This window comes from Apodemus sylvaticus, chromosome 4 (genome assembly GCF_947179515.1).
Source record: "Apodemus sylvaticus chromosome 4, mApoSyl1.1, whole genome shotgun sequence".
Taxonomy (NCBI): domain Eukaryota; kingdom Metazoa; phylum Chordata; class Mammalia; order Rodentia; family Muridae; genus Apodemus; species Apodemus sylvaticus.
The window spans coordinates 82,896,556-82,923,417 of record NC_067475.1 but is presented as its reverse complement, the minus strand read 5'-3'; the positions used below and the strand labels follow the sequence as shown (position 1 = coordinate 82,923,417).

At 46.5% G+C, this 26,862-nt stretch overlaps 1 protein-coding gene across 1 annotated transcript in view; it reads left to right on the top strand.

The window, feature by feature from the left end:
- The window catches only part of Tmem154 (transmembrane protein 154), a 37,001-nt gene extending 11,281 nt beyond the window's left edge, over positions 1-25,720 (top strand). The window contains exons 2-7 of the mRNA XM_052180272.1: positions 6,274-6,525; positions 6,614-6,652; positions 12,150-12,177; positions 12,777-12,862; positions 15,125-15,182; positions 23,175-25,720. Coding sequence (XP_052036232.1) covers positions 6,274-6,525; positions 6,614-6,652; positions 12,150-12,177; positions 12,777-12,862; positions 15,125-15,182; positions 23,175-23,190 — 479 coding nt within the window. The 3' untranslated portion in view covers positions 23,191-25,720. The remainder of the gene's footprint in view (positions 1-6,273; positions 6,526-6,613; positions 6,653-12,149; positions 12,178-12,776; positions 12,863-15,124; positions 15,183-23,174) is intronic.
- Positions 25,721-26,862: the final 1,142 nt, after the last annotated feature.

Here is a 26,862-nt window from a genome sequence, read left to right as displayed (position 1 = left end):
ATTTATTTATTTATTTATTTATTTATTTATTATTTTAATCTTCTAACAGACAGTGGGCTCTTCACTCTCTGCTCCATGCAGATGTCAGGGGTGACACGTAGGTAGAACTCTTGGGTTTAGTGTCTTGAGTATCCTCAAAATCACACATGTGGTCGGTTACTCCACAGTGCAGGAGAGAGAGGACAGGACACTGGGTGTGTGTTGTTCCATTTCACTGTCTGAGTTACCAGTACCTAAGTCATTTGAGCACACACTGCAAAATCAACAAAGGCACGAACAGGCCCAGCACAGCACGCGATGTCCTGTATTAGGAAACTCTCTCCTATCATCGCTTTAGTTTGTGGGTCCTCAGCAGTGCAGTGGGGGTACACCCCCATTTCAAAACCAAGCAGGGTCAGGGTGTGACTCAGTGGTAGAGCGGATGCTTAGCCAGCACAAGGTCCCCAGCGCCATCCAACCACATACTCTTTATCCCCAGCTCTCAGCTCCAACCTAACAACACAGTAGCAACCACAAAACCTAGATCTCCATTACCCATTTGTTCCACTTTCAAAAAAACAAGAAGCTAGCTGGTTTGCTTCACCAAGAAGCAAAGTCATTTCCACCCAGTGGCTGTCCTCAGGACGGTGACACAGGCATGCGTGCGGCTCAGTGGTTGGAGCTATCGGACCTCATCTCATTTCTTCCCTGACTCACAAAGATTTTCCCCAGGGTCCTCACGGGAAGTGCGTCCTGGGAGTCCCAGATGTGTTTGCATGAATATTGTCAAGAAGCATCTGTAAGTGAGCCTTCATTAGTATCTGGTGATCTGGTGATCTGGGGCTGAACAGTCAGGTGATGAAATGTAGCTTACTTCAAGTGACTGACAGTGACACTGTGACATTGAACGGTGACACTGAAGTCATCCTTTAGTGAGCAGAGAGAGAGAACGTGAAATGATGAGATGAAGGAGCCCTGAGGAATTTGGGATGGGGTCACTTGAGATGACCATGACCAGGCCAGCCGTCAGAAAGCTCCTGCTGGAGACCTGCAGACTGGTGACAGGCGAGAGTGAGCTCTGCAAGGCCTATCTGCATTTCACACGCTGCCTTCAGGATTTCTTCCCCCTTTGGCTTGCTGACACCTCTTCTTCCCACACCCACTCTGTCCTGACCCCACCCTCAGCTTTGCCAGTTTAATCGTCACTACCACCACTCATGTCCCGAATAATATCCAAATTGTTAGATCCGAAATATGAGAATAAATGAGGAAGTTATAACAGGCGGGTGGAACTCTCGAGGGACAGCCAAGAAGCATACAAGAAAAGAAGACAGGTAGACAGCAAAGTTAACATCAGGATGCCTGCCGCCCTGGTGTATGCACTCTGGGCTGAGAAGGCTTACTGACTCGCCTGCCTTCCAGAGTATCTTGAGGGACCAGGTTCTAAAATGAGGACTCTTCCCAGGTTCCTTGGTTATGAACATGGAGTCAGGGAAGGAGTGCCTATGCAGGGTGTCTGAGGCAAAAAGAAGAAAACCTGAAAACCCCTTTGGAGCGTAACCTAGGTTTGTAGCGCTCACAGCTAGACTCACTTTCTGAACGTCTGTGTCTCCACCACGGTGCTAGACTCTAGCGCTGTGTGAAATGGCACTGTTAGTCACAAGCACAGGCAAGTGTTTCTTTGAAAAGACTGGCGCCCACGGGGTCTCCTGAGGGCAAGCAGCGGTTTAGGGGCTCCCCGACTTCCATTGGGTTAAAAGCTGCTTTAACTCTGTGGCTGTGGGGGTTAAAGAAGCTTTGGGGGAAAGTCCCTGGCCTGCCTTCTGCTAGCTCCACCCACCATCATTTTATCACCTCTGGTTCTTGTGCTGAGTCTGAGTTCCACCTTGGTTTTCTTGCTTCTGGTTTTTTTTTCTCTCTCTCCTTTTTTAATTTTTTAATTTAATTTTAATTTTTTTTTTGAGTCAGGATTTCTCTGTGTTGTCCTGGTCGTCCTGGTATTCACTTTGTAGGCCATTTTGGCCTGGAATTTATAGAGATCTGCTTGCCTCTGCCTTCCGAGTGCTGGGATTAAAAGCGCCTGCTGGTGGTCCTTACCCACAGTTCCCTCCGCTCATGCTCATGCCCCTCCCCTTTGCATGACAAGGATTCCTTTAACCAGAAACGCTTGCGGGCTCATCCCCAGTGCTGCTTTCAGCTTTTCTCCTTTAGGGGGACTCCCTGGACTCCCCCAAGTCCTTATGACTTAGGCAGTTGAGATCAGAGCATCAAGGGCCCTGCGATGCAGCCCCTGTATATCGTAAGCCCAACACTGTGTCCCATGTCCCCTCTTTGAGGTGCACAGACCTCACCCTTTTGACAGTCAACAGCGCTGTTATTGCGGTGAGGTTGGAAATGCAAAAGGAACAACTAAGTTTGGGTCAATAAGAACCAAGCTTGTAAGTAATGGAGAAAAACGTGTCTCTCTGTTCACTCATGGAATATCCTGAGAGAAACTTCTTAGAGGGGGAAAAACAAAAAGCGACTGGTGCTAGAGAGCCGGCTCAGGGGCTAAAAGCACATGCTGCCCCTGCAGGGGACCTATGTTCACTTCCTAGTGCCTGCTCTTTAAAGATTATTTTTTGAGACAGGGTTTCTCTGTGTGGCCCTGGCTGTCCTGAAACTCAGTCTGTAGACCAGGCTGGCCTCGAACTCAGAGATCCCCCAGTTTTAGAGCCAGGCTTGTCTTGGTGGTGGGTGGGATTAAAGGCATACACTACCACTCCTACCTCCAATCACTTTCAAAAAGACAAAAAACAACCAGACAAATCCTTTATGAATCCATAGAATTTAGCCCAAGTGACTGAACTATTCCCCCAGGAAAGATAATCGAATCCAGTCCTCTGCAAAGTGTGGACACGAGGTGTCATGTGCTGTGTGTGTGTGTGTGGGGGGGGGGGTGAAGTTAGCCTAGTCTGTCACTTCTTCGGCCCATTTACTGTTGTTTATTTGGGGGGTTTTCATGAGGTTAGGCTCTGTTAGGACATGGGGAGTGATATGGGAGGTTATCATAGGAGTCTCTGAAAATGAAGGTCAGAAAGGAGAGAGAGAGAGAGAGAGAGAGAGAGAGAGAGAGAGAGAGAGAGAGAGCTAACAAGCTCTGGGGTTTAGCTTTGTGGTAGAGCACTTGCTTAGCATGCAGGTGACCCTGGGTCCCATCTTCCGACCACAAAATTAATTTTAAAAGAAGGAAAGAGGCAGAGGCAGAAAGAACTCTAGCTCTCGTTTACCTATACAGACACTGGAGCTTCTGATGGAGAACAGATTTTGAGCCTGTTAGGGCATGCTGTACATAGAGCCTGCAGCCCATTTAAACCCCACAGTGCCACCAGAGGCCACCTGCCTGGTCGTGAAAAGCAGAGTACACCACCCAGGTCTGCCTGGGACACTTCTCTTCCTTCCTTCCACAGCCCCAGTGCCCGAGCCTCTCACTATTCTTCCTGGCCTGTATAGTCCCCATTCTCTTCCCTGGGGCCACAGGTCAAGCTGGGACAAGGGCAGTGAATGTTGTACCAGAGGGAACTTGTTCATCCGCTCCCTTTGGAGAGAGGCTACTATGGTTCTGGGCAGAGCTGCATGCCTGCCGTACTTCTGGGTGGGGAGAGCCTCAGCCGGAAGCCGGCAATGCTGGCCTTCCTCAGAACCATGTCCTTATCCACCCTTGTGCCAGCAAGCCACAACCTGTTCCAGGCCAAGGAACAAGAACCAGAGTCCACTCTTGCTCTCTGCCTGATGGCCAAACTCCCGTGACTCTCCCTGAGTTCCCCCTGATTGGAAGGAAACACATTACCAAGTTAAAGTCTCAGGTTCCACCATGAGCCCCTGGGGATCCCAGTCTTTTCTCCACGAGCTCCGTGATTGAGCAAGTTGTGTGAACTCTGTTACCGTATCTATCTGCAAGCGTAGAGGGCACAGAATGAGATGGGGCGGGTAGAGGGCAGAGTACAAACAGGGCTTGGCTCTTAAGAGAGTCTCAAGAAGCAGAGTGCAGTGACACAGACCTGCAATCCCAATGCTCCGGAAGCTGAGGCAACGAGACTGAGGCAAGCGGGTGCTGAGCAAGGCCTCTAAGTAAATAAACAGGAAAGATTAGCCTAAAGCCGGTGATTAGCCTGCACCCACAGCAGCAGTGGGTGGGCCGAGGAAAGGAAAGCAGGTCTGCAGACCTCGCTCAGCGGTGGAGCACATACTTTGCGTGTGCATACTGCTGAGTTTGGTGTCCAGCAGCAAGAGGGAGGCGGAGGGGGATAATATGAACACCTCTGGTTTTCTTCTTTTCATACAAGAGAACTAACCTCATCCTGGGGGCCCCCATCTCCTAATACCATCCCATTGGAGATTAGGGATCAATGTAGGAACTGGAGTGGGGGTCCACAAGTAGTTTATAAGTGAACAGATATTTTTTATTGTTGTAACATGAATCAGAAGAATTCACTGTTGTGCAGTTACAAAGATTAAACGGCTCTGCACCGTCCAGCTTGGCCATCCTATGGAGGTGTGGCCTAGCCAGAGCACAGCGTGAAGCCACTGATCTCTCTTTAGGCATCATATCTTTCTCTTAAAACATTTTTTTTCACCGACCGATGCCTCTTCAGCATGTAATATTTTCTTCTGTCAGACCTGGGTGAGAATCAGACAGCCCCACACTATGACAGGACAACCCCCCCCCTTACCTCCCCCCAACCACACCATCACTGCTGCGCCAAGGTACAATTCTTTCCCATTCTGTGAAGGGCATTTAATGGCGCTCAAGGTTCAGACAGGGTAATCTTGCTTCTGCTTTGAAACAGGGAAAGTTCCGGTGTAATCATTTTTCTTGTTGCTTTGACAAAAGTGACTTAAGGAAAGAACAGTTTATTCTGGGTCACAGGTCAAGGGCTCAGTCCATCATGGCTGGGAGGGCGTGGTGTCAGGACAGGAGGCAGCTGGCGAGTTTTACACTGTTGGTAAGGGAGGGACCGAATGTGATGGTGAGCTCACAGGTGCCTTCTCCTTACTCAGTCTGGGACCATGGATCATGGAATGGTGACATCCACAGTGAGCGGGTGTTCCCACTGCAGTTAACCTAGTCTAGAAACTCACAGGCATGTACAGAGACTTGCCTCCTGCTTGATAATAAATACTGTCAAGCCGACAATTGATGTTAACTGTGATGTTCTACCAATGCATTTCCCTCAATAATTATAAACTGTGAGGTTTTTTTCTTTCTTTCCTTCAAAATTTATTTATTTATTTATTTATTTATTTATTTACTTCATGTATGTGGGTATACTGCCACTGTCTTCACACACAGCAGAGGGGGCATTGAATCCCCATTACAGATGGCTGTGAGCCACCATGTGGTTGATGGGAATTGAACTCAGAACCTCTGGAAGAGCAGTCAGTGCTCTTAACCGCTGAGCCATCTATCAAGGCCTTGAAGTTTTCTTTTTCTTCAAGGGAATCATCTTGAGAATCTTATTTCACAAATGAGATATTTATCATGTTTTTAGTTAGAATCCAGGACTTGTCAGACACTCAAGGGGTCTTGAGTGCTGTGTGCTATGCAGAATGTCAGGCACGTACCTCTGAAACCCAAGCAATCCCAGTATCTATTTATTATCTGTCTGCCTATCTGTCTGTCTGTCTATCTATCATCTGTATGAATGTATATATGTATCTATCAATCATCTCTATCTACCATCTCTACCTATCTACCTACCTATCTATCCATCTATCTATCTCTCTATCATCTATCTATCATCTGTATGAATGTATGTATGTATGTATCTATCAATCATCTCTATCTGCCATCCAGGCCTTAAGTTTGCAAGGCATGCATGTACCCTTACACTAAGCTTTACCTCCAGGCCTATTAATTTATATCTAAATGTATTTTTAATGGCATGCATTTCACATTGTGCCAGTAAATTTAAGTTTACTCAGAAACTTTATGAACATTTCCTGATTGCCAATGGCTTTGGGTAGCCCGTGGTGTGACGAAGCTTGTGCTTAGTGTGTCCAGAGTGTCTGGCTGAGGCTGGGCTGCGGGGGTTTGTGGGAGGCTTGCCTCTGCTTTGACTCTGTGTTCAACACACTTGTGGCCTGAGCTTCATTTGGGTGAAATCAACCTATTCTTCACGTCGTGCTGAATGGGAACACCAAGCACAGTGCACCAAGTTCACCACTGGATGTGTCTCGGACCCATTTAAAACTCCCCGAACCATGACACATCAGCTTAGTCTCCATGGCAGTCTTGCTTTTGTTCGAGTTTAGGAAATGAAGAGGAGTCAGACTACTCAGGACAGAGCATCGCCGAAGAAGAAAACTCGGAGGAAGAGACGACAAGTGCTTTGGCTACAGTGACCACAGAAGCATTAGCTGCAGATGTGAATTCTACCCACACCGATGGCACCTCCAGTGAGGTGGAATTCATACTAATGGTGGCGATCCCACTGGCTGCGCTGCTCATCCTTCTATTCGTGGTTCTCATTGCGACCTACTCTAAAAGCAAGAGAGCTAAACAAGGTAGGTAACTTGTGTGTTGCCGATTCCAGACAACCACTGTACACCTTAATGAGCCACCAGAAACAGATTGCTTTCTTCTTTTATGCAGAGCCTTCTAGCCAAGGATCTCAAAGTGCCTTGCAGACACGTGAGTAGTCACACAGTATTTGCTCAATGTTGGAGGTAAAATAGTAAGTGATAAGTGGTTACAGCTCACTGATGTTTGCAAGAAGTTAATCATGGCATATTGTGTGTGTGTGTGTGTGTGTAAGTTTTCAGTCTACATTGAAATTATAATATACCACTGCTACCCAGAGAATCTTGACCACTAGAACAATGTGACATTTCACTTTGTAGGAGGAGAAGATCAGGCAGGTGTCCAATTGGGGTTAATGATAAAGGGTCAGAGAGTTCATCACACTTACTTGAAAGGGGATCTTTACTCATATTTCTATAGTGGATATTACTTCTCCCATCCCACCCTTCAGTTTGAAAAGGGTGGAGAGAAACATTCTTCTTGTTCCCACCAAGGTTTCCCATTTATATGAAAATTGCTAACTGATTAAAGGTGACTGACTGAAACCAAGATAGGAAACTCTCAGTCACCAGTGCACTCCAAAACTATAGAACAAAATGAGAAAATACTAGAATTCAGGGTCTCTCTGGGTTCCAAGCAAACATGGCATATTTTGACTTGTGCTGGTAAACTCTGACTAGGTCCAGGTTTTTTGTTTGTTTGTTTGTTTGCTTGCTTGCTTGTTTGTAATTATATTTGTCGTTTGTGTGTGTGTGTGTGTGTGTACATGTACATTCAAGCAAACAGGCACATGCATTGGTACGCATGTGGAAATCAGACATGTGCCTGTAGAAATAGTTTTTCTCCTTTCACCATGCGGTTTTTAGGGCTGAAACCCTGGCGGTCAGCGTTGGCAGCAAGCCCCTTTGCCGGCTGAGTCATCCCACCAGCCCAGACTTCAGTTTTTAAATTGAAGCTTTTAAAAGTCATTTCGAACTTCACATAAGGGCAGGAGCTTCTCAAGTAAGATGCATAGTCAGGCAACTCCTCTGTGTCCTCCAGGCCTACTAACAGGGCACCTCGCTTTCCTTGCTGCCTGTCCCACACTGGGGCAGCCATTTAGTTCCGGGTAGGAGCTGGAGTGACTCTAGACCCCGCCAGCAGCTGAGGTAAGCAGGGCTGGGGAGGAAGTGCTCTTCTTTCACAGGAGGAACTGGTAAAATAATTAGACAGAGGAGGAAGAGGGAACCCATTCTCCACTGCTCAGTATTTCAGAGTAACCTAGCAACAGTGGTTGCGTGGGAGCTCCTCCGTAATCTACAGCTAAAGCAAGACCCAACCGGGCTGCCCAGACCCCCTCTCCTCTCCTTGCCTAGGCTGGACTTGAATACTTCCCCTCAAGCAACCCTCCCACATCCGCCTCTAAAGTGGCTCTGGGCTACAGACATGCACCACTGCACCTGGCTCTTTGCGCTCTTCCCTTTCTTTAACCTCAGGGGAGGTCCCTGTCAGACCTAAATGTGAAGGGGAGTCCAGGCATGAGGCCTCTAGTCTTGTGCCAGGCTCTTAGGCTTTCAAGTTCTTTGAACTCTGGTGTTCAAGTCTTTCAGTTCCAAAGTCATTTGCATGTGAGGAGCAGCCCCATCCTCCTGCTTTTCTTGGTAGCTAATCAAAGCAGACAGTTTTCATATTCTAATCCTTATTGTAATATTAAATTTCAATTGCATATTATGTATCACACAGTAAATGAATGCATCTATCATGTATGTATGTGTATATCTACCCATTCATCCATCCATCTGTCCATCCATCCACCCACCCATCCATCCATCCATCCATCCATCCATCCAACCATCCATCCATCCAACCATCAATCCACCCATCCATCCACCCATCCATCCATCTATCCATCCATCCATCCATCCATCCATCCATCCATCCACCCATCCATCCACCCACCCATCCATCCATCCATCCATCCATCCATCCATCCACCCATCCATCCACCCATCCATCTATCCATCCATCCATCTGTCTATCCATCCATCCATCCACCCATCCATCTATCCATCCATCCATTCGTCCATCCATCCATCCACCCACCCATCCATCCACCCACCCATCCGTCCGTCCGTCTGTCTGTCTACCCATCATCCATCCATGTTACAGAATGTCTATAAAGAGTTCTGAGAGGCCACAGAAGAGTTCAGGGTGTTCCAAAGAGGAAGGACTGAGAAGCCAGAACAAGGAACCTGATAGGTCTACAAAGAGTTTCTGCAGGACACAATAACAAATGCAGGATGGAGTTCTACTACAGACCCCGCCATAGAGTTAGGCTGCAGGATCAGAGATGAGCTACCCAAGCAGGGTGTAGTGGAGGCTGTAACGGTAAAAAGTAAGGTCTAGGATGGAGAGATGGACAGGCAGACAGCAACTCTAGTAGGCTGTATCTGTAGTGGGGATGGCCTAGAGTTTTCTGCCTATCAGTCCCTACACACACACACACACACACACACACACACACACACACACACACACACACTGCTGACTGGGTAAGATGACAGTTAGGTAAGGCTGTTGCTATCACACTGTCAGCTGTCCAGTCTTTATACTTTAGGTGAGAGAGTTCTGTGGTTTCTTCAGCCTGGTGTAGCAGACAACCTCCCAGGTCTTTCTGATATGGTTTAGTACGTCCATGTGCACCTCTAGCCTCAGCTTACTTCGCTAAGTATGAACAGTGGCATTCTTTCTATTCTCAACAAGTCATTTATCAGTGTGTGCCTTGTGGGTAGTTCTGGACAGGTGGTGTCATTCCCTAGTCTGACCAGGTCCACTCTCACCCTCCATCTCAAAATGAAGGCAAATTCTACTTGCAGAATGTAATCTCTGAGGGAAAGACACTGTCTGAAGCAAACCAAAAAGCCTCCACTGTTTTAGAAGACCTAGAGTAAGCTAGGGCAGGGCACAGCCTCTCTCCCATTGCCTTGATGTGTTGGGTAATCTCTCAAAGAACTGCTGCAAAAGCACAGGCAGGAAGTCATCATTTAGTACAGACTGTGGCTAACCGATGCCGGCTCTGCTCAGTGAGGCCCCCGCCCAGCCTAGAAACCAGGCAACCAGAGCCTTCTGTGGCTCCTTCCCTCTGCCTGGGCCAACAAGCCCACTGTCTACAGCATAGAGAGGGTCTTGTTCGGAAAGTGTTTGAAAGGCAGGAACTAAAGGTGGAAGACAAGAAGGGGGAGAGAATGAGAGGGCAGGCTGGAAAGGGACAAAATGGAACCCAGTGGAGTGTGGGCAGTCAGTGGCTATTAATAAAGAGATGTAGGCCAGGTAGAGTGGAGCAGGCAGGACCTGATTGCTGAGGACAAGTAATTGGTCCCCCCACCCCCGCCCCTGCCCCTGGCTTAATGCTCTCCTCTTGTACACTCTCCCAGATGTGTTTCTGTTGCCATGGTGGCTGGGGCAGGGGTAATGGCCCTGGAGCAGAGAAGATGAGGCCACAGAAGGCTTTTTGCTCTTTTAATACTGATTATGGAGCCTCTCATTCAGTGCATCTGGAGCACTTTGGTAATGGATTTTTAAACTTTTCCGTCATCTGCATGCAGGTCGGCTTCTGCCCACCTCGGAGCCTGTGGGGAGCCCAGATTAGAGCGAAAATCTGTGCTCGCAGCAGGACTGCAGAGTCATGTGCTCTCTGAGAAACTGGTGGGGGAAGTTAGTAAGCAGGAGAGGTTAGAAGCAGGTGTGTGTGTGTGTGTGTGTGTGTGTGTGTGTGTCTGTGTGTGTGAGGGCTGGGGGCAGGTCTTTATGGATCACCTGTAGACAGTTCCAGTTGTGTGGGGCTTTGTTTAAAATCCCTTAAAGAAACAGCCAGTACATTTTGGATTAAAACTGTATGTGTAGGGCCAGAGATGTAAGTGAGCTTGCGGCGCATGCTGCAAGCCTTCGACTCAGTCTCTGAGCACTGCAGAGACCCGGGGTGGTGAGGCACGCTTATAATGCCTGCGCAAGAGGATCTGGAGCTTGAGGTCATCCCCAGCTATGTAGCAAGTTTGAAGCCAGCCTGTACTATGTAAGTGCCCCCCTCCATCTTAAACAATGGCTAGAAAACTGCAGGCACAAAATGTGTAAGATGAAGATGACTCCCCATGTAAGTTTCTGGAGAGTCAGGCATCTACAGGAGGGCTCCAGTTTTATTCAAAGGCAGAAGACAGAACTCACGGTGCCTTCCAGGCCAGCAGTGACGGTATGAAACCTGCATCTGCACCAGCTCTTCTGGGTTTGCCATGTCACCAAAGCTTGCCCAACCGGCAGGGCATAGCAGCTTGTGCCACCTGAACTCAGTTCCAGGTGCCAGTTGGCTGTGTTTCCTTCTTCTTCAGGCTAGACATAAGGTGGCCTCCAGTTGTCAGGGGTTGAGGCATCAGACTTCCTGGGGACCTCTACAAAGAGTTTGCCTTCCGAAGCATCTGTCTCATTCACAGTGCACCCACTTGCCACTGCTGATTGCCTTCTCCGGGGGATGTTGGTCTCCCAGCCAAACCAAACAGAGCTTGCTTGGGCCAGGCAGCAGGCTGTGATTCTTGCCACCTGTTCGTCTGGAGTCTTATCCACATTAGAGCTGTTTTGTCAAATGGTACCTGACTCTCACCCCAATCAGCAACCGTCAAAGGCAAGCTGGTTAGAAGTCCCACTATTATAGTAATGATAGGTCCAAAAGATCAGACATGAATTTAACTCCATTGCTAGACAACTGAGATTAAAGCCCACTCATCTGTCTGGTGCATACTTCCCAGGTGCACTTGGCAGGTACTGCTCTAGCAGGATGGAGGCTGGGGCATGCACGCACGGTAAACAGGACAGATGCTATGGTGCTCCTTTGGGAGCTGTACTCTGGCGGGAGAGACAGATGAAATAGAATGAAACAGATGGTCATCTACCTGACCAGTACTGTGACAGAAGCAAGTGAAACGCAGAGCCAGGGACCAATGGGACCGACGAACCTTCCTGAAATAGAGGTAGGAATGACAGACTGAGACGTGGAAGGATCCAGCCATTCAAAGAGCTCGGTAAAGGGGACTTTCAGAGGTATCCCTTGACAGTGTCACCCACATGGCGTAGTGTTAAGGATGGTGTGTCATAAAGAAATGATGCTCGAACACTATTTTATTGAAGGGGATCAATAACCAAGCCCTTGTTTGTAACATTTTCTTTCTTTCCTGACTATGCTTTTCCTCTTCATGTGGATATAATAACAGGGAAGGTGAGCACTCTCTGGGGAGCACGCATCTTGGAGGAAAGCAGAGTTCATGATTCCATGAGGCTTCAGAGCTGGTTTCAGCATGACAGCCTATATTGCGGGACTTGGGGGTTAATGATTCTTCCTTGGGAAATGTGATTCATGGCTCCTCAAGAGGCCTCAGTGTGGTCCCGAGTTTGATCTCTGGGACCCATGTGATAGAAAGAGAGAATGGACTTCTACAAACTGTCCCCCTGTCTTTGCTTAAGTGCTGTGGGCCCCCATGCCTGTCACTGTGCCCCTGCCATTGCAAAGGGTACCCAGTGAATGTTGTAGTAGATCCCAGGGAAGACCTGGGCTGATATGACTCCTGTATCTGTTCTCTTTCAGATGAACTCGGAGGTGAAACCCTCAAAGTGTGAGTCCTCTCCTCCTGTCTTCAGTTCCCAGTTGTGTGGACAAGAACATCGAGGGGAGGAGATGAGAGAGCATTAGCCCTTCCCCAGCTTCTGCTGTGACAACCCGGCTGGTTTCTTTTGCATCTCATTCCCCTAGACTCTGACAGCCCCCACATTGTCACAAGGGACATGCATCTTAGTTTCCAAACCTTCCCCGGGGGTGTCTGGTCTCTTTATCTGGGTCACTGATCAAAACTCCAAGAAAAGAGACTTGAGACCAAGCAAGGCCAGGAAGCTAAAAGCGAGGAGCACGGAGCACCCAGGCGACCACGCCGTTGGCCTCCAGAAAGCAGCTTCTCTTTTAGTCCACTCTCTGGCCTCTGTGCCATCCACTGTGGCCCTAGTCACAGAGGAGGCTTTGTTGTGGGTTTTGCCTTTCTTCCTGTTAGAGTTTGATGCTCTCTTGGTTAGGGCAAACCCAGGGCTAGCTTGGGGTGTCATACACCAAGTCAGGTTGTTATTATTCTAACCAGTCAATATTCTAGATGCTTCCCTAAATGAAAATCAGCCTATCGAGCCTTTTCTTTTTTTAAAACACGCATTTCTGTTCTCTGTCTAGCCCTATTTTTGAAGAGGACACGCCCTCTGTTATGGAAATAGAGATGGAAGAGCTTGATAAATGGATGAACAGCATGAACAGAAACGGTACGTGGCAGCCCGACGTGTTTGTTTGCCTCTCTGGTAACGCAGGTCTAGACGGCTGCCTCATCAGCAACTCTGAAAATCTAAACTCATGCTTCATCTGGCGCTCGATCTGCATAACCCTTAAAGATCCAGTCCAATCATAGTCGCTGTGTCTGTCACCACTTGTTTTTATCTGTGTACTAGTTGTTGCAGTGGAGCTTTTCAAGAAGAAACTGTGGCCTGGCAGTGGTGGCGCATGCCTTTAGTCCCAGCACTTGGGAGGCAGAGGCAGGCGGATTTCTGAGTTTGAGACCAGCCTGGTCTATAGAGTGAGTTCCAGGACAGCCAGGAACTATATAGAGAAACCCTGTCTTGAAAAAACAAACAAAGAAAGAAAGAAAAAAACAAGAAGAAACTGTGCAACTGCTATTGTTTCTGATAGCGTGGGTGCGTGCGGGTACGTGCGGGTGCGTGCGGGTACGTGCGGGTGCGTGCGGGTACGTGCGGGTGCGTGCGGGTACGTGTGGGTGCGTGCGGGTACGTGCGGGTGCGTGCGGGTATGTAGGCAGGTGAGCTACATCCCCAGGCTCTTTCTAGCCTGGGGAAAAAATCTGATACAAAATTGTCTGGGGGAGAAATCTGACATAACCTTCCTTATATTTTCTTAAATTTAGAGAATTCCAATCTGTATGTGGTTGCACAACTTCACCAAGTGTATTTTATATGAACTGCTGTCTAATACATAAGGTGTTATTAGAGCTGTGTACCTATTTAATCACATAAAAATAAATCATGGTTTTAGTAGCCGAATGGTAAACGTTTGCTAACCACTGAGTATGGTATTTGTCAGGCTGACTAGAACATCTCCATGTCTGTAGATGGTTCTATCAGACAGGACTGCTATACACAAAAATAGAATATTCCCACACAGTAATCTTCAAGTGATAGCTGGTCTTTAAGCTGTGTGTTCATTAAAAATCAATAAATGTTTAAATTAAATCAAAAATTAATAAAATTTTTCTGATGCTCATATGAAATTGATAAAACTCACTATATATCATACTATTTGTATTTGTATGTGTTATAGTTGTGGTGTATACATGTACTGTGTGTGTTTGTGGTATATGCATGTATTGTGTGTGTATGTTTCCATGCAGAGAAAAACATCTGGCGCTGCCCTCTAACACACTCTATTCATATTCCTTTGAGAATTCCTCACTAAACTTGGACAGCAAGATGTTTCTGACTATGTATTCCCTGTTTGCGTGCACATGCATGTGTGCCCGTGCATGCACGTGCACACACACACACACACACCATGAGTGGACTTATGGGCATGCAGAGGCACATTGAGGTTTTGACACCGGTGCTGGAGATTTGAACTCAAGTACTCAGTCCTTGTGTATTAGGCAACAGTCTCAACCACTGGATGATCTCTCCAATTGTTTGTATTTTTTAGGACAGACTTATTTAATTAGCTACTTACGTATTTATGTGCATGTTCACAGTTGTGTGCAACTACTAGCATTCACATACATTCATGGTGTCCAGAAGAGGGTGTTAAATACTCAGTGAGCAACCCTGTCTCAAAAAATAAGATGTAGAACTAACACCACATGGGTATACATGGGTGTGCATATGACTACCCAGGCCTAATACACAAACATACACACACACACACACACACACACAGAGAGAGAGAGAGAGAGAGAGAGAGAGAGAGAGAGAGAGAGAGAGACAGAGAGACAGAGAGACAGAGAGAGAGACAGACACAGAGACACACACACACACACACACAGAGAGAGAGAGAGAGAGAGAGAGAGAGAGAGAGAGAGAGAGAGAGAGAGATGGTGTGGTAGAGGAGAAAGAAGTTTCCTGGGAAGAGGTGGTCCTGCCCCTCCCTCCTGATGCTTCTGCTGTGACCCTGTCCTGCAGCCCTGTGGGACCTGAGGTACACCACTTCAGTCCCGAGTCTCACTTCCAAGACACGTACTCCGGTTTTCAGAACACTGAGCTTCCAGGGGACCGACTGAGCCAGGAATGATGAATTGTGCCCTTTCGACAGGGCACGGAACACTGCGGCTCTGCAGCTGCGGGGACCTGTGCTCTTGCGGTTTCAGGAGCCTCAGCGGCATTAATCTTTGAACCTGTAGAACTCCCCAGTGGGGCCATTTCCTCACAGGTAGCCACGCAGAGGCACAGTCCATTCCCCACTGTGTCAGTTTTATGGGTGGAAAAAGCAAGTCTGGTGACTAACAGTGAATTTCCTTTTCTTCTTCCTAGCCGACTATGAATGTTTACCTACTGTGAAGGAAGAGAAGGAGCCAACCCTCAGCCCGAGGTACTTGTGATTTCTGTCAGGGATGGTGAAGGGTGGAAGAGAGCCCCAGCCCCAGCACAGCGCAGCATTTTCTTTGTCTTCTTTGTGCCTGGCAATTTAATATGTCAATTTACAGGGAGGAATGTGTGGTCAGGAAGCATGTTTTGGAAAATACAAAACATCCTAGTAGCTCTCAAGGTTTCAAAGAGACGCTGTTGAGCTGGCTTTTGTTTTAGTCTGAAGATTTGCTGATTATAGCAAATTGAATCGGGAAGTTATTTGCCTTGGATAGATAGATGTTTGATAAGGAGACAGAGGAGGGGACAGCTCCAGACAGCATGGTTTTCAATACTCGTGACTAAGAGAACATTTTATAAAGCAAGAAACAAAGAACCCTAACCCACTTGGGCTAGATTAGTATCAGAGAGAAATTAAATGAAAATTGAAAACGTATCCCAGGCTGCCACTAGGTGGCTCTGCCTGATAGAAAATTTTAGTGCCTTGGGACCAGGTATAATTTATTAGCACTTGACGATATTATTTACATCTTTGTGAGGAGAGAAATTAGTGAATTTGGGGGATTTCTGATTAAAGAACTGTTTGCTCAATATGTGGAAAGAGTTGGAAGGAATTGAAGGGCAGACTTGCTCTTCAGAGCATGACTATAGTTTGGGGGTCACCAAGTCATCTGCTGGGGTAACAAAAGAAGCTGAGCTGTGACAGCAATGGGACTCTTGTGTTAGGGTGCACAGATTGCAGCCTGAGAGCATGGCGGATACCCGTGGAAACATGTCATCTGCTTGCTTGTCACAGATGCGTCCAGATGCAGTCCCATGGCACCAGAGGCCCTGAGGCCACAGCCCTGAAAGTAATGGTCAGGTTTTCCTCGGAGTCTTTGTCTCTAAATTTGTTCTCCTAGAATCCTGACAGGTTAGCTGATAGTTCACCACACTGCATCTCTCTCTGTCATGAACTAACATGGCCCTACCCAGGGCAGCCTCAGCTCTGACCCTTAAGTCCACTCTTAGCAATTACATCATGTAATGAGAAATGTCAGTACTTTTATATTCTTGATTCCCACTCTGAAATTACTGACATTGCTGAGGAAAACAACCCTGACAGAATTGTACGGTGACTAACTTTTATTAAAAATCGTTTTCTTAACTATAGAGAGGTTGGTTCTTGAAATAAGCTCTGTAAGACAAAAAGGCCCCTATCTGTTTGGAGTTCTATGTAACTGGTTATTTTGCACGTGAGTATCTGAATTCCTCTGTGGGCCTGGAACCATCCAGCTTTGACAGGATAAGCCAGCGCTTCACCCCACTCTCTGTCTGGAAGCTGTGCTGGGGTTCTAGGCCACCCAGACTCGACTCACCTCTTGACCGCATCTCTCTAGTGACTTCCACAGTCATCTGATATTGAAAGCAGAATGAATTCACAGGGGACACTCAGTGTTCTCTACCTCTCATGTACTAAGCCCAGCCTGTCATCAGTACCTCCCCACGAGTGATATTTTTGTTCCAGTCACCTGATAGGTCATCATCAAGCAACCTTCCTCTGTGGCATCAACTCCTGAGACACGCCTCCCATATGTGCACGTAATGCTTCAGAAAGCAGGGGACAGTGACTAAGGAGTGAACTTAATGGGTGCTGCCCTTGTCCACCCCCCTGATAGGGAGGACTTCCGGGGACCGGCAGCTCCGGCGGCCATCCCTTCTGAGCTTTCCCTGGAATCCATCCCAGCCCAGTTCTCACTTTCCCGGTTCTCACTTTTCTATCCTTTTCTGCCCACTCCTGTTTCTCCCCTCCGCTCCTCCCTCCCTCTTCCCTTCCCTTCCTCTCTCCTTTCCTCCTCCCTCCCTCCCCCATTTCTCTCACCTCTGCCTCTTTCTTTGACTCTGGATCATACTATGTAGCCCAGGTTTAGCTTTTTGAGTATTGGGACAATAGCAGTATTGACATAGATTGACAATTTAATTTATATAATATATAATATTAATTAGTTACATAATTATCACAATTTTAGTATTTATAACCAATTATAAATTAATTAGCATAACAATTATATAATAATGATGATTACTAAATTATATTATTAATATAACATATTAATATATCAATATAATATAATATGTAATATATAATATAGTGTGATATGTAATGTGTGACATGTAACATGTAACATATAATATATATTTAGGGTATATTAATAGAACAAAATTTACCTCAGAGTGGACATTTTTCTTGAAATGTACATGCTAAGCCCCAAAATAGGATGTTAGCAAGGACCAGGTCTGTACAAACTACTACAAGCCCTGTGCAGTAAGGTTGTCAGGTTTACAAAACAATGACAGGAAGGAACAAGAAAGGAGTTTGGAGGAAAAAAATTCCATATTCTTATTTTCCACCTTAGTGGCCTCTCCCCATGCTCCCCTGTTCTGTGACTTGTGGTGCACAATGGGCTCCTACAGTGGTATTCAGAGCACAGGGAGGTAGCCCGGAGCTGAACGATGGCAGGGACAGGTCCTTTCCGTGGGCTCTACAATCCACTCAAAGTCCCCAGACAATGGAGTCCATTGTCGGACCCCACCCACACAGCACCTCCCAAATGTCACTTCATACTGGTACAGTCCAGACAGAGTCCACCTGGCCCAGGCTAGCCAACTCCTTCTTTCCTCCTGACTCACGTCTAGTCAGACACTCAGAGCTTCTGTCTGCACTGTGGACCACATGAGCACAGACAGGGAGCTAGAGACATAACCACGTGCCGGTTCGCTGCTGCTCATCACCATGCACAGGTGGAGAGTTTACACTGTGTGACCTTGCAGAGAAAGGTCAAGGCATTAGAATGTCAGTGACCACCCCAGTGTTTCCTATCTAGTCCCTACCCCTCCAAAAAAAGTGGGCTAGTTTTGCAGTACCACAAGAGATACAAAGTAATAGTTTGTGTCCTCCAGACTGATACCCAGAAAGACATTGTTAAAGACAGCTGTGTGTGTGTGTGTGTGTGTGTCCCAGAGTGTGTCTCCACAGCAGGCATGATCTCTGTGTCTTGGGCCGATTCTGAGCCTCATTTCTCTAATTCCACCCAGGCCAGGCCTCTGTCGGGAAGAAGGGACTTTGTATTGATGAGAAAGGGAGCTTGATCTAATTGTTACGTGATTTTGTGCCAAATCAAACTCCACACTCTGAATCTGAGTCAGAGCGTCGTGACCCGAGACGGGTTGAGTGGTGGCATCTCGCCATGTTCAGAGATGGCCACATGAGCTATGGCCATAACTCATGATTGTTGCAAGATAGATGGGTCAGGAGGACAGGGTCACTGTCCAGCCTGGACAAACAGTCACAGCTACGAAGTGAGGGGTTTGAGCTGAATCTGCCCCCATTCTGTGCTGGCAGCCTGCCAGTCTGGTGCTTCCTGGAAGAAAATACAGCCGTGCGTTGTTTTGTTTTAGTTTGTCCTCCTGTTCCTGTATATGCTTGTGGAAAGGTGTTCCATGTTCTTCACGTGTTTATATAACACTCCTAGACAAATTACTCTTTAATGTCACTGTCAGAAACAAGTTGCTGAAACTGCACGTGCGCACATGGAGGCAAGCGGGGAAGGTTGAAAGCGGAGTCGCCAGTGTGCTTGCTGCGGCTCCGTGGCAGTTCGCCAAGGTATTTTTAACAGGGAACTCCAGGATTTGCTAGAGTTAAAAATGCGTGGCTTAGTTGATCATTTTCCAGAGATGATGAATAGCTAGAGGCAGCTAACTAAATAAAGCAATGAGCCTGTGATGGAGAGCGCCCTGGCTTCCTCTGCTGGGACTCGGGGGAGGAGGCTGCTGACTCTTGCACAGGTCTTGTGGAGGATAGATGCCACACCACACAGAACACCAGGGAGGCAGCTGCTTTCTGGAATGAGAATGACTCGATAGCCCATCAAAGCAGAAGCAGTTTGTGATGTGCTGGGACCGAGTCACATGGCAATGGTGTTCCAGAGATCCCTAGCATTTGCTTTTGGGGGACTTAAGTAAACAACGCTGCTAAACAAAAGGCTTCTCCCTAGAAATGTGAGGTGTGCTTCTGCAGATGGTTCCTTAAAGCCTTTACATCTTTGAGACAATGTTGCAGATAATTCACAAACAGCTGTCAGAGTTCGGTCTGCCTAGTACGAATCACCAATCCACATGCATGTGTGTGGGTGCCAGACTTGTAACGTGATGTCTTGCCTGCATTTTCTCTTTTTTCCTTTGAATGTGTGGTCTGAGGCCAGAGCCTCTCTCGCTCCAACCCCTCATTTATTCTTTTACAACAACCCTATAAGCTATATAATTATTAGGTGTGCTTTGCAGATGACATCAGATGAGGACATTAAATGTAGGAAAGGTTACCTTGCCCCTTGTCATAAAACAAAGAAGTAACGGCTCCAGTTCAAGCCTCAGCCAGATCATGTGCGCTTGTTTGTGTATCCCAACATTGTACCTATCATAAAAGCCACTAGAAAATGGCAGTTGCCCAGTGCTAATGCTCGCAACAGCAAGATGCCTGGCACAATTGTTTGAAAGGTCCAAGTATTTATTTCCTGGAACTGAGGAGAAGGGACAGCAGGTGAGAGTGCTTGCCTTTGAGCATTAGAGCCTGAGTTCAGATCCCAGCACATACCACAAAAAAGCTAGGTGTGACCCCACTCTTGACTTTAACCCCGGCACTGTCCCGGGAGCCAGAGAACTGTTAGGTGCTGCTAGTGACAGCTTCGTGCTGAGCTCAAGGAGAGACACTGTCTCAGGAGAGCACAACAGAGAGTGAGAGGAAAGAGCAGGACACCTGACACACTCTTCTAGGTTACACATTCTAAACACCAACATACATACACATACATAAACACACACACACATACACACACTCATACACACACATGCATACACACACACACACACACACACACACACACACGTACACCCAAACCTACTTTCTAATTAATGAATTAGTTAGTGCTGGCAATTGAACTCTGAGACTCTCACATGCTAAGCACATACTTGACCAGTGAGCTAATCCTGGTAAAGGTACAAGATTGACAGGAATGGAAGCTGTGGTGTGCGTGTGGCTAAGCCAAAGACTAGGCTGTGAAATTATCATTTCAAATTCACCCCCATCTCTTCCAAGTCCCGCTGCTCATTGCACTTGGAAAAGTTTCTGTACAGACAGCCAGGATGACCTAAACAGAGAGCGCATTTGTGAGCTGGGGGGGGGGGGCGGGGGTCAAGGCGGCTCATAGGAAACACATTAGAGATCTGCATTGCACCACTGGAACCAGGTAAGAACTGTTAATGGAGAGGCTAGTGTGAGAGCTCGCACCCATCGTCAGCACCCCCGAGTCTGAAGCAGGAGGATCACCATGAGGGCAAGGATAATCTGGGCTCCAGAAGAAGACCCTGTTTGAAAAAAGAAGCAAAACAAGATAAAAGCCTGGCATGGGGTACACACTAATACCCTAACACGTGAGAGACTAATGCAGGAGGATCACACAGGTTCAAGGGCAGCCTGGTCTACACAGTGAGTTCTAGAGCCACCTGGGCTACTGCTGTGTGACACTATCCTTGGGATGCGTGCACAGTATCTACCTCTTCCAGACACAGAACTGGTGTCAGGTAAAAGTGAGGGTACCCCGAAAGTCCAGTCTGGTGAACCAAAGAGTTTTATTCGGGTTACCTGTAGGAGCGGAAATGACTGAAAAGCATCACCAAAGCCCAGCCCAGCATGGGGACAGCTCACAAAGCTGGGAACCTGGAGCTCACCACATAGCCTGCAGACAGCTCAGGTTGGAGAGTGTCTCTTCCAGGCAGTGTGGCTCCTCTGAGTGCCTTTTAATGCCTTTCTACTGCTCCTTGCCTGAGGAGGGAGGGGCCTGGTGACCCTGAAGCCTTTGTTAGCTTTCCTTCTTAATAAGCTTCCTTAGAGGATGGAAGGTTTCACCTCCCCGTAGAGCATTCTGCTGCTCCCTTCTCTGTTAACATCTTGGACCTTAACTGCCTTTTCTCCAAGATGGAAAGACTTAATCAGAAGAAACTGCTACACAGCAGCCACGGAGTGAGCCCTGTCTCAAAAAAAAGAAAGAAAGAAAAAAAGAAAAAAGAAAACCAGAGAAGTGTTCTGTACTATAGATAATGAATCAAAATTATTCGTACAACCTAAAGCAATAAGATTAATTGACCCATTTTACATATGAACAAAGTTTATCAATAGCCAACTTAGCAAAAGAAGAAATTGAAATTACCAGTTAATGTTTAGGGGGGAAGTATATTATTCTTAGCAATAAAACAACAAATGAAAGCTTAGATAAATTAAATACTAGCTTCTTACCTAGAAGGACCATCTACCAATGAGTCTGAAAGCTTAAAACTGCATGTCCTTGGTCCAGAATTCCTCTTGTAGAGACTTATGCAAAGGGAGCTGTTCACAAAAGTTAAAAATTAGGAGTAGCCTGAAGAGTTAATTATGAAAAGTATTAAGTTTTATTGTTGTTTTGTGGGGAGCCCCTCTCTCCCCTTTCTTTCCTTCTCTCTTTTTCTTTCCTTCCTTCCTTCCCTCCCTCCCTCCCTCCTTCTCTCTCTCTCTCTCTCTTTCTCTCTCTCTCTCTCTCTCTCTCTCTCTCTTTCTCTCTCTCTCTCTCTTTCTTTCTACAGGACTGCAATTGAATTTAGAGTTTCAGTCTATACCAAGAAAGCACCCTATTACTCACTTATATTCCTAGACCTTGGTTTTTAGGTATCTAATGAGTTAACAGATTACTATATAGCTACTAAAAGGGAGGGGGTTCTATCTGTGTTTTGTAGTGCTGGGAATTGAACCCATGACCTTGCGTGTTCTAGGAAGAGCTCTACCACTGAGTCATGCCCCACCCTATGTGACCAGCAGTGAACTAAGAGATGACAGAACAAAGATCCTGTTTCTGAACAGAGGATAATATATCTTTAGAACAGAAAAACATTTGGGAGAGAAAAGTCCCAAAGTCTTAGCTATAGTTAAGGTTTTGGTGGAGCTTACACCACCACACACACATAGAGTTACCTCTTTCCCCTGTCAAGAACACATCTATCTATTGACTGATCTATCATCTCTTGTGGCTTGTTGTGTTTTTCTGCGACACCGTTTCCCAGGCTGTAGTTGCTGGGACTACAGGTATGTGTACCTTCCCTAAGGCACAATGCTCTACTGAGTATCTGTCAAGTGAACCAGGAGATTGCCGTAGACTGCATACACCCAAGAGCCAAGGAGAGAGCACATCCGCGCACTGTGGATATTCATGAGCTTCCGTGGAGACTGAGTCAGCTGGCAATAGAGCTGTGCTAGTGTAAGGAGAGAGGACTGTAAGCCTAGAGGAGAATCAGGAGGAAGGATTCAGGAGCTCCGGCTGCTCTCCAAGACAGGCACCAGGAGTTTGCCCCCTGACAAACTGGGGAAAATCCAAGAAGTCAGATACTGGACAAAGATAGCCAAACTTGAAATAAACAAAAAGGCACAACTTAGCCAGCAGTATGGCAATGTTCAAATACCGGATCTCTAATTTATAATCATTCTTACTCTCAGATGTCTGTGATGGGATTCTAGATGGTGCAGAGAATACTCCCTAGCCCCTCTGTGGGAGTGAACAGGATACACCATTGAAAATAAGTCAGGACCACAAACTCTTGAAGGAAACAACACGTTTTAAAAAGTGATTTCTGGCATCTCTTCATAGGGAATGGGATTAGATTTAATTAAAGGCGGGAATCTCCAACTCCATCTGGTTCTCTCTCTGTCACCGGGGAGAGATTTTGGAGAGCTAGAGATTGTCTCTTGGCATCCATGGATTTCCTCCTCAAGAATCGAATATAAAATTCAAACTGCCCCCTGTGTGGGAAATTGCATGCTAAACTGTGCTGGCTTTCTGATTGTTTAGGATCTTGAGTCACCTCTGCAACTGAGGGATCTGCCCTCCCTCGATCAGCGTTGTGCTATTGGTCTGTTCTGTATTTCTTTCTTTTTCAGTGACAATGAATCCTAAGTCCAAGTGGCGTTGATGTGTTCCAAGAGCGTACTTCCGGAGGGTACCTGCCAGCCCGCCAGAAGAGGGTGAAGGGGACAAGCTTAATTAAATTCAGATCAGTGTAGACACAAGAACCTTTTGGTGTTTTTTCCACCGTCCCCTCTTCAGTCGATGGCATCCTCTGGACTTGGAAGAACGAGGGACTGAAGTCTTGAAAGGTCTGGTTGCCCGCCAGCCCACTCATGGTGAAGGAGCCCCGAGTGGTGCTGGCTTCGGATCAGTGGGCGGCCCTCCCCACTGCCTCCTCCTCGCTCCTTCTTGTCACCTTAAGATCACAGCACTGGTCTGCTTCACTCCCAGGCTTTGAATCAGGAAGCTGGTCTTCTTCAGGGTCACCTTTCTGCCTAACAGGTTTGGATAATATCCTCTCACTCTTCATGCCCTCTCAGGTCAACTCTAGTCGTCTGGAACTTTCCTCAAGGACAGCTGTGCTATAGAAAACGCGACAACCCCAGGGAGTTGTCAAGTTTGTTCCTTACCTGCTAAGAAAATACAAGAAAGTCCACAGTCCTCATGGGAGATCCTTGCATTCAGCCGCATCTCAATCACCTTTGAAAACTTCTCAGAAGAAACAGCCATCTTTAAAGAGAGAAGCGACTTTTTCCTTCTACGCTAAAATCACCTCTACTTAAAACTGCTCATCTCGTTTCAAGCCACAGGCCTGGCCTGCGCAGTGTGGGCTTGGAATGCACGTAGGTTGGGGTCATCTGTTGCCCTTCTGTATGTTGGAGATCTTCAAGGCTGAGCAAGAAAGATCTGTATCTGTGGTAGCTCTGGCTCACTGTGCTGTGTGGTCTCGCTGGACTCTGCATACGGCCTTTCCTGCAGGCTGGGCCGAGTCTCCAATCCTCAGCACTCCAGGAGGTGGCTATCAGGCCATCAGAAATGACATTCTACATGAAATTAGTTGACATCCAAGTTCTAAAAACAATGGAGTAAAAAAATGCAGAAACTCCACTAACCTCTCCTCCTCAATAATGCCAGTCCATTTAATCCTTCATTTTCTAATTCTGACCTTTAAAAGAGGCCATCTTGTAAATTGAGTCTCTAGTTCTCCTGGGATGCTTGGTATTTTGTTCCAGGAAAGAAACAAAGAATGAAAATTTTATTTTGCTAACCACATATAAACTGAGGGGAGATGAGGTTAACCAAACTTTTTGCTGCTGAACTGGGGTTCTGTGTTTGAAAGGCTGCCCTCATGTTCCACAGAGAGCCTTCTCCTGCCCCCGTGGGGCCCCTTTAATGAGCTCTTGCCTTCTGAGATATGCAGATAATTTTATAGGCAGAGCCGCAGGCCAGGGTGGTCTCTCTACACAGTGAATGACCTGAATCCAGCTTTCCTTCTGTCCTGGGTCTGAGCAGCGGCGTTCGACAGTGTATCCTCAACAGATTCATTGTCCTGTCTCAGCGTTCTCACTCTGACATGACTCCGAGTCATTGCCCTGTGGATACTCACAATCAATGTATAACCTGCCCTGACTCTCAGGCAGTCAGCCGCAGGCGGGTGCAGCCTCTGAATCATCCTCTCCTATTCTGCCTGTGACGGCTACTTTAAATGTGTTTCTCTGAAAATCTAGTTCCTTCTTTCTTGGCATATCTAAGATCCTTGATGACTACCCACTCCTTTGACCTTAATCCAACCCTGCCCAATATCAGACTTTAGAATTTCTCAGAAGTGTATGAGGTGTTGGACTGTTACTTTTGATAAAGGCGTGTTTCATGAGATGATAACACGATTCTCATTCAATACTTCAAATAACCTCAGACTCCTGAAGAAACAAATTTACCAGCATGCTGTTGAGTTTACATCGGAGCTCTGTGTTGACTTTTTAGCTGCACAGGAACTTTCTACAGAGCTTCTTTGTTCTGGCAAGACTCATGACATCAGCCTAGTCAAGTCTATTGATCCTAGTTATTATTATATAATCAGAGCACAGCATGTGTATATGACAATTCCATGAATTCTTAAAACAGAAATATTTATTTTTTTACATTATTAGTAAGAGCAAAAACCCTCATCAATTTGCGTTAGCTGGATAGCTAATCAGAGCAAATCAGATTTTAAAATAAAGATGGCTATGGAATTTATCTCTGGGGTCTTTGCCTAGCATGCCCAAAACTCTGGGTTTGATCCCTAGCACTGTATAAACTGGGCATGGTTGCAGGAAGATCATTCCTACACGTTTAAGTCCATTCACAGATACGTAAGACTGTGACTCAAAAAACATTTTTTTTTAAAGACCCATGCTTTGGTGTATTTTTTTTTAAGCAAAGGAGGCTGATAGCATTGCTTAACTGAACTTCTTCAGAAAGTTGTTTCAATAAACATGTTTTTAAAGTCCATTTGGGAGTCATTTTTAAAAAGAATTTATTGAACTTGTTCCTTGACAGTTTCATGTATGTATGAAGTGTGTTCTGATTTCTGTAGCCCCAGTCTCTCTAATCTCCTTCTCATCCCCTCACTCTCCCTACAAGTCTCTTCTCCACACGTATGCCATGTTTTGTTTTGTTTTGTTTTGAGACACATTGAATTTAACTGGGATTGTCTGTGTCACCAAGGGTTTGGAACTAGTGGGTTCCTAAGTATGTAAACAACTCCAAGGATCCCTTAGCAGCCAATAATTCTTCTCCAATCCATGATTGACTGTTGATCAAAGCTCAGTCTTAGGTAGGCAGTCACAGCTAACTCAGGGTCATGGCTTCAAGTAAAAAAAAAAAAAAAGGCAGTATTTCACAGGCTTCTCCCTGTCTTGCAGCTCCTACAGGTTGGCTGTGCCCTCTTTCGCCTAAGATTCTCAAGCTCGAAAGCTAAACAGAGTGGCATTTCACCTGGAATATCTGTAGTCCTAACCAGAAAGGTTTTTCTCTGTAGTAATGGCAGGGACTGCAGAGATCCAGGGCAGCTCAAGCAAGGTTCTGAGAATAATCGGCAGTTGAGTGCTTCACCTACACAGGCTGGGCGTCTATCTGTCGTGACTCCTCTCTCTGGGACGGGCATTGGTACCCAGGAGCATGGACATGGTCCGGATCAACCTTGGCATCGTAGGTGATATGCACTTTCTCTGACTTTCAGAGCTCTAGCAACCGAAATAGTAACAAAACAACTGGAAGCCTTAAAAAGACACTTAGGTTTGCTCTTGCAATTGGGTTACATAAAACAACAATTCATATCATCTCTGGAAAAGGACCTTATGCTGAATAAACAAAATGTGGGTGCTAGACTCGTCTTCTGTCAGCATCAGTGCAAATTCTAAGCTTTGTGGAGCGACAAGACATGGTTTCCCATTGGCAAGACCATGCTGAAGGTCATCATTGGGGAGAGAACACTGACATTTTATGCTGAACTCAATGAACACATGTGACTTTTTCACATTGTGAAGCCACTTGGTGCGTTCTGGGGTTTTCTTTTCATAGTCACAACAAGAAGCTAAGAGCAACTTTCCTTATAGACACATTTCTACAGGCATGATGGCCAGAGGTCGTCCGTAGCCTATGGAGAACGGGCATCAGTCTAAGTCGTTCGTAACTACCCGAACAACTGCTTGCCTGGGCCATTTATCATCACACATCCCCCATTGGCATCGGGTTGGTGCTACGTTGTCTGGTATCGAAATCTGATTCCCCTCTTCT